The 10,962-nt window shown below is 52.9% G+C and overlaps 1 protein-coding gene across 1 annotated transcript; it reads right to left on the reverse strand.

The window, feature by feature from the left end:
* Positions 1-3,205: 3,205 nt before the first annotated feature.
* LOC123486235 (basic proline-rich protein-like) lies at positions 3,206-5,441 on the reverse strand. Its single transcript, XM_045217505.1, has 2 exons — positions 5,413-5,441; positions 3,206-5,318 (listed from the first exon to the last, which is right to left on the reverse strand). The coding sequence occupies exons 1-2, from the start codon at positions 5,439-5,441 to the stop codon at positions 3,206-3,208; spliced, it is 2,142 nt and encodes a 713-aa protein (XP_045073440.1).
* Between the last annotated feature and the right edge of the window lie 5,521 nt (positions 5,442-10,962).

A 10,962-nucleotide genomic window follows, 5' to 3' on the forward strand; every position in this document is an offset into this window, starting at 1 on the left:
TCAACAACTACAGACCAGTATCCCTTCTTTCTTTTCTCTCCAAAACTCTTGAGCGTGCCGTCTCTAGCCAACTCTCCTGCTATCTCTCTCAGAATGACCTTCTTGATCCAAACCAGTCAGGTTTCAAGACTGGTCATTCAACTGAGACTGCTGTTCTCTGTGTCACGGAGGCTCTCCGCACTGCTAAAGCTAACTCTCTCTCCTCTGCTCTCGTCTTTCTAGACCTATCCGCTGCCTTTGATACTGTGAACCATCAGATCCTCCTCTCCACCCTCTCCGAGTTGGGCATCTCCGCCGCTACTCACTCTTGGATTGCGTCCTACCTGACAGGTCGCTCCTACCAAGTGGCGTGGCGAAAATCTGTCTCCGCACTACGTGCTCTGGTGTCCCCAGGGCTCAGTTCTAGGCCCTCTCCTATTCTCTCTATACACCAAGTCACTTGGCTCTGTCATATCCTCACATGGTCTCTCCTATCATTGCTACGCAGACGACACACAATTAATATTCTCCTTTCCCCCTTCTGATAACCAGGTGGCGAATCGCATCTCTGCATGTCTGGCAGACATATCAGTGTGGATGATGGATCACCACCTCAAGCTGAACCTCAGCAAAACGGAGCTGCTCTTCCTCCCGGGAAAGGACTGCCCGCTCCATGATCTCGCCATCACGGTTGACAACTCCATTGTGTCCTCCTCCCAGAGTGCAAAGTACCTTGGCGTGACCCTGGACAACACCCTGTCGTTCTCCGCTAACATCAAAGCAGTGACCCGATCCTGCAGGTTCAAGCTCTACAACATTCGCAGAGTACGACCCTACCTTACACAGAAAGCGGCAAAGGTCCTAATCCAGGCACTTGTCATCTCCCGTCTGGATTACTGCAACTCGCTGTTGGCTGGGCTCCCTGCCTGTGCCATTAAACCCCTACAACTCATCCAGAACGCTGCAGCCCGTCTGGTGTTCAACTTTCCCAAGTTCTCTCATGTCACCCCCACTCCTCCGCACACTCCACTGGCTTCCAGTTGAAGGTCACATCTACTACAAAACCATGGTGCTTGCCTACGGAGTTGTGAGGGGGAACGGCACCTCCTTACCTTCAGGCTCTGATCCTACACCCAAACGAGGGCACTACGTTCATCCACCTCTGGCCTGCTAGCCCCCTACCTCTACGGAAGCACAGCTCCCGCTCAGCCCAGTCAAAGCTATTCGCTGCTCTGGCACCCCAATGGTGGAACAAGCTCCCCCATGACGCCAGGACAGCGGAGTCACTGACCACCTTCCGGAGACACTTGAAACCCTACCTCTTTAAGGAATACCTGGAATAGTATAAAGTAATCCTTCTACCCCCCATAAAAAAAAGGGTGGTTGTCCCACTGGCTATCCTAAGTTGAATGCACCAATTTGTAAGTCGCTCTGGATAAGAGTGTCTGCTAAATGACTTAAATGTTAAAAATTGACGATGGAAGTCCCTCAACAGAGAGGGATCGAGGATATCCCTCACCGGGACCCAGAACCGTTCCTCCGGACCGTACCCTTCCCACTCCACGAGGTATGAAGGCCCCCCACCCGGCGCCTTAAATCCAGTATGGAACGGACGCTGGTGCCCCTCGATGTCCAAAGGAGGTGGAGGGACCTCCCGCACCTCTGACCCCTGGAGCGGACCAGCCACCACCGGCCTGAGGAGAGACACATGAAACGAGGGTTAATACGGTAATCAGGGGGAATAATAACCTATATGTGACCTCGTTGATTCTCCTCAGGACTTTGAATGGCCCTATAAACCGCGGGCTCAGCTTCCGGCAGGGCAGGCGGAGGGGCAGATTCTGGGTCGGGAGCCAGACCCGTTCCCCCGGTACAAAGACGGGGGCCTCACTGCGGTGAAGGTCAGCGTTTTCCTTCTGACAACGCACGGCGCATTGGAGGTGAACATGGGCAGCATTCCACGTCTCCTCCGCGCGCCAAAACCAGTCATCCACCGCAGGAGCTTCGGTCTGGCTCTGGTGCCACGGTGCCAGAACCGTTGATAACCTAAAACACACTGAAATGGCGTTAGGTTCGTAGAGGAGTGGCGGAGAGAGTTCTGGTACCCCGTGAGTGCAGTTTGCAGAGCCGTGGGGAGACCGGGCAGAGGGAAGGAGGCGGCAGGCCTTTGAATAGGTGAGTGATTCAGGTGAGTGATTCTGTGATGAGGTGTGAGGCGCATGAGGTAAAACACAGAAATCCAGAGTTTATTCAGTGTACATGAATAAAGTGCAGCAAGCGTCAAAACTAAACTAGCACAAGGGAAAAATCCACCTTGGCTACATACAAGGAAAGAGTAGCTCAACCGAGCTACTCACTCTCACAATGAACAATCACTCACAAAGGACAAGGGGGCAGAGGGAACACTTATACACAGACTAATGAGGGAATGACTACCAGGTGTGTGTGATTGACAAGACAAGACAAATGGAGTGATGATAAATGGAGCAGTAGTGGCCAGTAAGCCGGTGACGACGAACGCCGAAACCTGCCCGAGCAAGGAGGAGGGGCAGCCTCGGCTGAATTCGTGACACAGTGTGATACCTCTGAATGATACTAATTACACGTAGTAATTATGGTTAGTGTGATATAGTTCTGAGTGTGGCTTTTCTTTCTGCTTCCTGGCATGGTGTTGTTTTGAAGACGTTCTTGGACCAGTATGATTATCCACGGAGGAATACTGCCCCACCTAAAGCAGCTCGCGCTACCACACCTCTATCTGACTGACTGAAGATGATGACCAAAGAATATATTAAATATGAGATCATTGGAGCGAGATGACCAGACTGTTGCACGTTGTGTGAGAGCTCGTCACCCTCGCACCATCTCACACGATCACGCTCGGTGTCGCGCTAACTTTGGCAAACACTACCATCACACTGTCAGTTGAGAGGAGAGTCCCTAAACATCACATTTATGCCACTTAACCACCTATGGCAATCAGTCCTTCCAGGTATTAAGCCTTTTTCCTTATGGATTAAGGAATGGACACCAGGAGGTGAATATAGTTCAGCCAACGATGTGAGACGGAGCGGTGGTATTTCACAGTAAAATAAACCATAGAAATGTCTAGGAACTATTTCCTATAAACGCCCAGGAACATTCTCCTCTGGAAATGAAGAAATATTCTCTGATTAATTAACGTGGCATGTTACCTCTCTCTGGGGTAAAAATAGCAACGTCAGGTTTAGTTCCCAGAACTGTGGTCCGGAGAGGCTGTTTGAGGAGAGGGCCCTGGAGGGCTGGTTGAGGAGAAGGCCCTGGAGGGCTGGTTGAGGAGAGGGCCCTGGAGGGCTGGTTGAGAGAAGGCCCTGGAGGGCTGGTTGAGGAGAGGGCCCTGGAGGGCTGGTTGAGGAGAGGGCCCTGGAGGGCTGGATGAGGAGAAGGCCCTGGAGGGCTGGTTGAGGAGAGGGCCCTGGAGGGCTGGATGAGGAGAGGGGCCCTGGAGGGCTGGTTGAGGAGAGGGGCCCTGGAGGGCTGGTTGAGGGAGAGGGCCCTGGAGGGCTGGTTGAGGAGAGGGCCCTGGAGGGCTGGATGAGGAGAAGGCCCTGGAGGGCTGGTTGAGGAGAGGGCCCTGGAGGGCTGGTTGAGGAGAGGGCCCTGGGGCCTGGGCCTGGAGGGCTGGTTGAGGAGAGGGCCCTGGAGGGCTGGTTGAGGAGAGGGCCCTGGAGGGCTGGTTGAGGAGAGGGCCCTGGAGGGCTGGTTGAGGAGAGGGCCCTGGGGCCTGGGCCTGGAGGGCTGGTTGAGGAGAGGGCCCTGGAGGGCTGGTTGAGGAGAGGGCCCTGGAGGGCTGGTTGAGGAGAGGGCCCTGGAGGGCTGGTTGAGGGGAGGGCCCTGGGGCCTGGGCCTGGAGGGCTGGTTGAGGAGAGGGCCCTGGAGGGCTGGTTGAGGAGAGGGCCCTGGAGGGCTGGTTGAGGGGAGGGCCCTGGGGCCTGGGCCTGGAGGGCTGGTTGAGGAGAGGGCCCTGGAGGGCTGGTTGAGGAGAGGGCCCTGGAGGGCTGGTTGAGGGGAGGGCCCTGGGGCCTGGGCCTGGAGGGCTGGTTGAGGGGAGGGCCCTGGGCCCTGGGCCCTGGAGGGCTGGTTGAGGAGAGGGCCCTGGGACCTGGAGGGCTGGTTGAGGAGAGGGCCCTGGGACCTGGAGGGCTGGTTGAGGAGAGGGCCCTGGGGTCTGGGCCTGGAGGGCTGGTTGAGGGGAGGGCCCTGGGGTCTGGGCCTGGAGGGCTGGTTGAGGAGAGGGCCTTGGGGTCTGGGCCTGGAGGGCTGGTTGAGGAGAGGGCCCTGGGTTCTGGGCCTGGAGGGCTGGTTGAGGGGAGGGCCCTGGGGCCTGGAGGGCTGGTTGAGGTGAGGGCCCTGGGTTCTGGGCCTGGAGGGCTGGTTGAGGGGAGGGCCCTGGGCCCTGGAGGGCTGGTTGAGGAGAGGGCCCTGGGGCCTGGGCCTGGAGGGCTGGTTGAGGGGAGGGCCCTGGGCCCTGGAGGGCTGGTTGAGGGGAGGGCCCTGGGCCCTGGAGGGCTGGTTGAGGAGAGGGCCCTGGGGCCTGGGCCTGGAGGGCTGGTTGAGGGGAGGGCCCTGGGCCCTGGGCCCTGGAGGGCTGGTTGAGGGGAGGGCCCTGGGGCCTGGGCCTGGAGGGCTGGTTGAGGGGAGGGCCCTGGGCCCTGGAGGGCTGGTTGAGGAGAGGGCCCTGGGCCCTGGAGGGCTGGTTGAGGAGAGGGCCCTGGGGCCTGGAGGGCTGGTTGAGGAGAGGGCCCTGGGCCCTGGGCCCTGGAGGGCTGGTTGAGGGGGAGGGCCCTGGGGCCTGGGCCTGGAGGGCTGATTGAGGGGAGGGCCCTGGGCCCTGGAGGGCTGGTTGAGGAGAGGGCCCTGGGCCCTGGAGGGCTGGTTGAGGAGAGGGCCCTGGGCCCTGGAGGGCTGGTTGAGGAGAGGGCCCTGGGCCCTGGAGGGCTGGTTGAGGGGAGGGCCCCTGGGCCCTGGAGGGCTGGTTGAGGGGAGGGCCCTGGGGCCTGGGCCTGGAGGGCTGGTTGAGGAGAGGGCCCTGGGCCCTGGAGGGCTGGTTGAGGAGAGGGCCCTGGGCCCTGGGCCTGGAGGGCTGGTTGAGGAGAGGGCCCTGGGCCCTGGAGGGCTGGTTGAGGAGAGGGCCCTGGGCCCTGGAGGGCTTGTTGAGGAGAGGGCCTTGGGCCCTGGGCCCTGGGGGGCTGGTTGAGGAGAGGGCCTTGGGGTCTGGGCCTGGAGGGCTGGTTGAGGAGAGGGCCCTGGGGTCTGGGCCTGGAGGGCTGGTTGAGGAGAGGGCCCTGGGGTCTGGAGGGCTGGTTGAGGAGAGGGCCCTGGGGCCTGGGCCTGGAGGGCTGGTTGAGGGAGGGCCCTAGCCAGACTGCCATACTCCCTAGGAATTGACCCCACCTTCCCAGATCCCCGGGGCTGGGCAGCATGGCAACTGATAGCAGCCACCAGCCAGGGGCTCCTGGGGCTCAGTGGGAGAGTGTGACACTCCAACACACACACTCACACACACACTTACACACTACATACACTCACACACACATGCATATTGACGCCACACACACTCACAAATAGACACACTTTCACACTCTTCACATACGCTGCTGCTACTCTGTTTAATATCTATCCTGATTGACTAGTCACTTTTACCCCTACCTACATGTACATATTACCTCAACTACCAACACTGCTGCTACTCTGTTTATTATCTATCCTGATTGACTAGTCACTTTTACCCCTACCTACATGTACATATTACCTCAACTACCAACACTGCTGCTACTCTGTTTATTATCTATCCTGATTGACTAGTCACTTTTACCCCTACCTACATGTACATATTACCTCAATTACCAACACTGCTGCTACTCTGTTTATTATCTATCCTGATTGTCTAGTCACTTTTACCCCTACCTACATGTACATATTACCTCAATTACCAACACTGCTGCTACTCTGTTTATTATCTATCCTGATTGACTAGTCACTTTTACCCCTACCTACATGTACATATTACCTCAACTACCAACACTGCTGCTACTCTGTTTATTATCTATCCTGATTGACTAGTCACTTTTACCCCTACCTACATGTACATATTACCTCAACTACCAACACTGCTGCTACTCTGTTTATTATCTATCCTGATTGACTAGTCACTTTTACCCCTACCTACATGTACATATTACCTCAACTACCAACACTGCTGCTACTCTGTTTATTATCTATCCTGATTGACTAGTCACTTTTACCCCCTACCCACATGTACATATTACCTCAACTACCAACACTGCTGCTACTCTGTTTATTATCTATCCTGATTGACTAGTCACTTTTACCCCTACCTACATGTACATATTACCTCAATTACCTCGACTACCAAGTACTCCTGCCCATTGACTCAGTGCTGGTACTCCTTGTATATAGCCTCATTATTGTCTCAACACTCCCTAGTAGAACACTCCCCAGTAGAACACTCACCAGTAGAACACTAACCTGTAGAACACTCCCCAGTAGAACACTCACCAGTAGAACACTCCCTAGTAGAACACTCACCAGTAGAACACTCACCAGTAGAACACTCCCCCAGTAGAACACTAACCTGTAGAACACTCCCCCAGTAGAACACTCACCAGTAGAACACTCCCTAGTAGAACACTTACCAGTAGAACACTCCCCAGTAGAACACTCACCAGTAGAACACTCCCCAGTAGAACACTCACCAGTAGAGCACTCACCAGTAGAACACTCCCTAGTAGAACACTTACCAGTAGAACACTCCCTAGCAGAACACTTACCAGTAGAACACTTACCAGTAGAACACTCCCCAGTAGAACACTCACCAGTAGAACACTCCCCAGTAGAACACTCCCTAGTAGAACACTTACCAGTAGAACACTCCCCAGTAGAACACTCACCAGTAGAACACTCCCTAGTAGAACACTTACCAGTAGAGCACTCACCAGTAGAACACTCACCAGTAGAACACTCCCCAGTAGAACACTCACCAGTAGAACACTCCCTAGTAGAACACTTACCTGTAGAACACTCACCAGTAGAACACTCACCAGTAGAACACTCACCAGTAGAACAATCCCCAGTAGAACACTCCCTAGTAGAACACTTACCAGTAGAACACTCCCCAGTAGAACACTCACCAGTAGAACACTCACCTGTAGAACACTCACCAGTAGAACACTCCCGTGAGAACACTCACCAGTAGAACACTCCCCAGTAGAACACTCACCAGTAGAACACTCCCTAGTAGAACACTTACCTGTAGAACACTCACCAGTAGAACACTCACCAGTAGAACACTCCCTAGTAGAACACTTACCTGTAGAACACTCACCAGTAGAACACTCACCAGTAGAACACTCACCAGTAGAACACTCACCAGTAGAAAACTTACCTGTAGAACACTCACCAGTAGAACACTCACCAGTAGAACACTCACCAGTAGAACACTCACCAGTAGAACACTCCCTAGTAGAACACTTACCAGTAGAGCACTCACCTGTAGAACACTCACCAGTAGAACACTCACCTGTAGAGCACTCACCAGTAGAACACTCACCAGTCGAACACTCACCAGTAGAACACTCCCTAGTAGAACACTTACCTGTAGAACACTCACCAGTAGAACACTCACCAGTAGAACACTCACCTGTAGAACACTCACCAGTAGAACACTCACCTATAGAACACTCACCAGTAGAACACTCACCTGTAGAACACTCACCAGTAGAACACTCACCAGTAGAACACTCACCTGTAGAACACTCACCAGTAGAACACTCACCTGTAGAACACTCACCAGTAGAACACTCACCAGTAGAACACTCACCTGTAGAACACTCACCAGTAGAACACTCACCAGTAGAACACTCCCCAGTAGAACACTCACCTGTAGAACACTCACCAGTAGAACACTCACCTGTAGAACACTCACCAGTAGAACACTCCCTAGTAGAACACTTACCTGTAGAACACTCACCAGTAGAACACTCACCTGTAGAACACTCACCAGTAGAACACTCCCCAGTAGAACACTCACCTGTAGAACACTCACCAGTAGAACACTCACCTGTAGAACACTCACCAGTAGAACACTCACCAGTAGAACACTCACCAGTAGAACACTCACCAGTAGAACACTCACCAGTAGAACACTCACCTGTAGAACACTCACCAGTAGAACACTCCCCCAGTGAGAACACTCACCAGTAGAACACTCACCAGTAGAACACTCACCAGTAGAACACTCACCTGTAGAACACTCACCAGTAGAACACTCACCTGTAGAACACTCACCAGTAGAACACTCACCAGTAGAACACTCCCCAGTAGAACACTCACCTGTAGAACACTCACCTGTAGAACACTCACCAGTAGAACACTCACCTGTAGAACACTCACCTGTAGAGCACTCCCCAGTAGAACACTCACCTGTAGAACACTCACCAGTAGAACACTCCCCAGTAGAACACTCACCTGTAGAACACTCACCAGTAGAACACTCACCTGTAGAACACTCACCAGTAGAACACTCACCAGTAGAACACTCACCAGTAGAACACTCACCTGTAGAACACTCACCAGTAGAACACTCACCTGTAGAACACTCACCAGTAGAACACTCCCCAGTAGAACACTCACCAGTAGAACACTCACCAGTAGAACACTCACCAGTAGAACACTCACCTGTAGAACACTCACCAGTAGAACACTCACCTGTAGAACACTCACCAGTAGAACACTCACCAGTAGAACACTCCCCAGTAGAACACTCACCAGTAGAACTCTCACCAGTAGAACACTCACCAGTAGAACACTCCCAGTGAGAACACTCCCCAGTAGAACACTCACCTGTAGAACACTCACCAGTAGAACACTCACCTGTAGAACACTCACCAGTAGAACACTCATCTGTAGAACACTCACCAGTAGAACACTCACCTGTAGAACACTCACCTGTAGAGCACTCCCCAGTAGAACACTCACCTGTAGAACACTCACCAGTAGAACACTCACCTGTAGAACACTCACCTGTAGAGCACTCCCCAGTAGAACACTCACCTGTAGAACACTCACCAGTAGAACACTCCCCAGTAGAACACTCACCTGTAGAACACTCACCAGTAGAACACTCACCAGTAGAACACTCACCTGTAGAACACTCACCAGTAGAACACTCCCCAGTAGAACACTCACCAGTAGAACACTCACCAGTAGAACACTCACCAGTAGAACACTCACCTGTAGAACACTCACCAGTAGAACACTCACCTGTAGAACACTCACCAGTAGAACACTCACCAGTAGAACACTCACCAGTAGAACACTCACCAGTAGAACTCTCACCAGTAGAACACTCACCAGTAGAACACTCCCCAGTAGAACACTCCCCAGTAGAACACTCACCTGTAGAACACTCACCTGTAGAGCACTCACCTGTAGAACACTCACCTGTAGAGCACTCACCAGTAGAACACTCACCAGTAGAACACTCACCAGTAGAACACTCCCCAGTAGAACACTCACCAGTAGAACACTCACCTGTAGAACACTCACCAGTAGAACACTCCCCAGTAGAACACTCACCAGTAGAACACTCACCAGTAGAACACTCACCTGTAGAACACTCACCAGTAGAACACTCACCAGTAGAACACTCACCAGTAGAACTCTCACCAGTAGAACACTCACCAGTAGAACACTCCCCAGTAGAACACTCACCAGTAGAACACTCACCTGTAGAACACTCCCTAGTAGAACACTTACCAGTAGAACACTCCCCAGTAGAACACTCACCTGTAGAACACTCACCAGTAGAACACTCACCAGTAGAACACTCACCTGTAGAACACTCACCAGTAGAACACTCACCAGTAGAACACTCACCTGTAGAACACTCACCAGTAGAACACTCACCAGTAGAACACACACCAGTAGAACACTCCCCAGTAGAACACTCACCTGTAGAACACTCACCAGTAGAACACTCACCAGTCGAACACTCACCAGTAGAACACTCCCCAGTAGAACACTCACCTGTAGAACACTCACCTGTAGAACACTCACCAGTAGAACACTCACCTGTAGAACACTCACCTTAAGAGCACTCCCCAGTAGAACACTCACCTGTAGAACACTCACCAGTAGAACACTCCCCAGTAGAACACTCACCTGTAGAACACTCACCAGTAGAACACTCACCTGTAGAACACTCACCAGTAGAACACTCACCAGTAGAACACTCACCAGTAGAACACTCACCTGTAGAACACTCACCAGTAGAACACTCACCTGTAGAACACTCACCAGTAGAACACTCCCCAGTAGAACACTCACCAGTAGAACACTCACCAGTAGAACACTCACCAGTGAGAACACTCACCTGTAGAACACTCACCAGTAGAACACTCACCTGTAGAACACTCACCAGTAGAACACTCACCAGTAGAACACTCACCAGTAGAACACTCACCAGTAGAACTCTCACCAGTAGAACACTCACCAGTAGAACACTCCCCAGTAGAACACTCCCCAGTAGAACACTCACCTGTAGAACACTCACCAGTAGAACACTCACCTGTAGAACACTCACCAGTAGAACACTCATCTGTAGAACACTCACCAGTAGAACACTCACCTGTAGAACACTCACCTGTAGAGCACTCCCCAGTAGAACACTCACCTGTAGAACACTCACCAGTAGAACACTCACCTGTAGAACACTCACCTGTAGAGCACTCCCCAGTAGAACACTCACCTGTAGAACACTCACCAGTAGAACACTCCCCAGTAGAACACTCACCTGTAGAACACTCACCAGTAGAACACTCACCAGTAGAACACTCACCTGTAGAACACTCACCAGTAGAACACTCCCCAGTAGAACACTCACCAGTAGAACACTCACCAGTAGAACACTCACCAGTAGAACAC

The sequence above is a fragment of the Coregonus clupeaformis genome, unplaced genomic scaffold, assembly GCF_020615455.1.
Source record: "Coregonus clupeaformis isolate EN_2021a unplaced genomic scaffold, ASM2061545v1 scaf1082, whole genome shotgun sequence".
Taxonomy (NCBI): domain Eukaryota; kingdom Metazoa; phylum Chordata; class Actinopteri; order Salmoniformes; family Salmonidae; genus Coregonus; species Coregonus clupeaformis.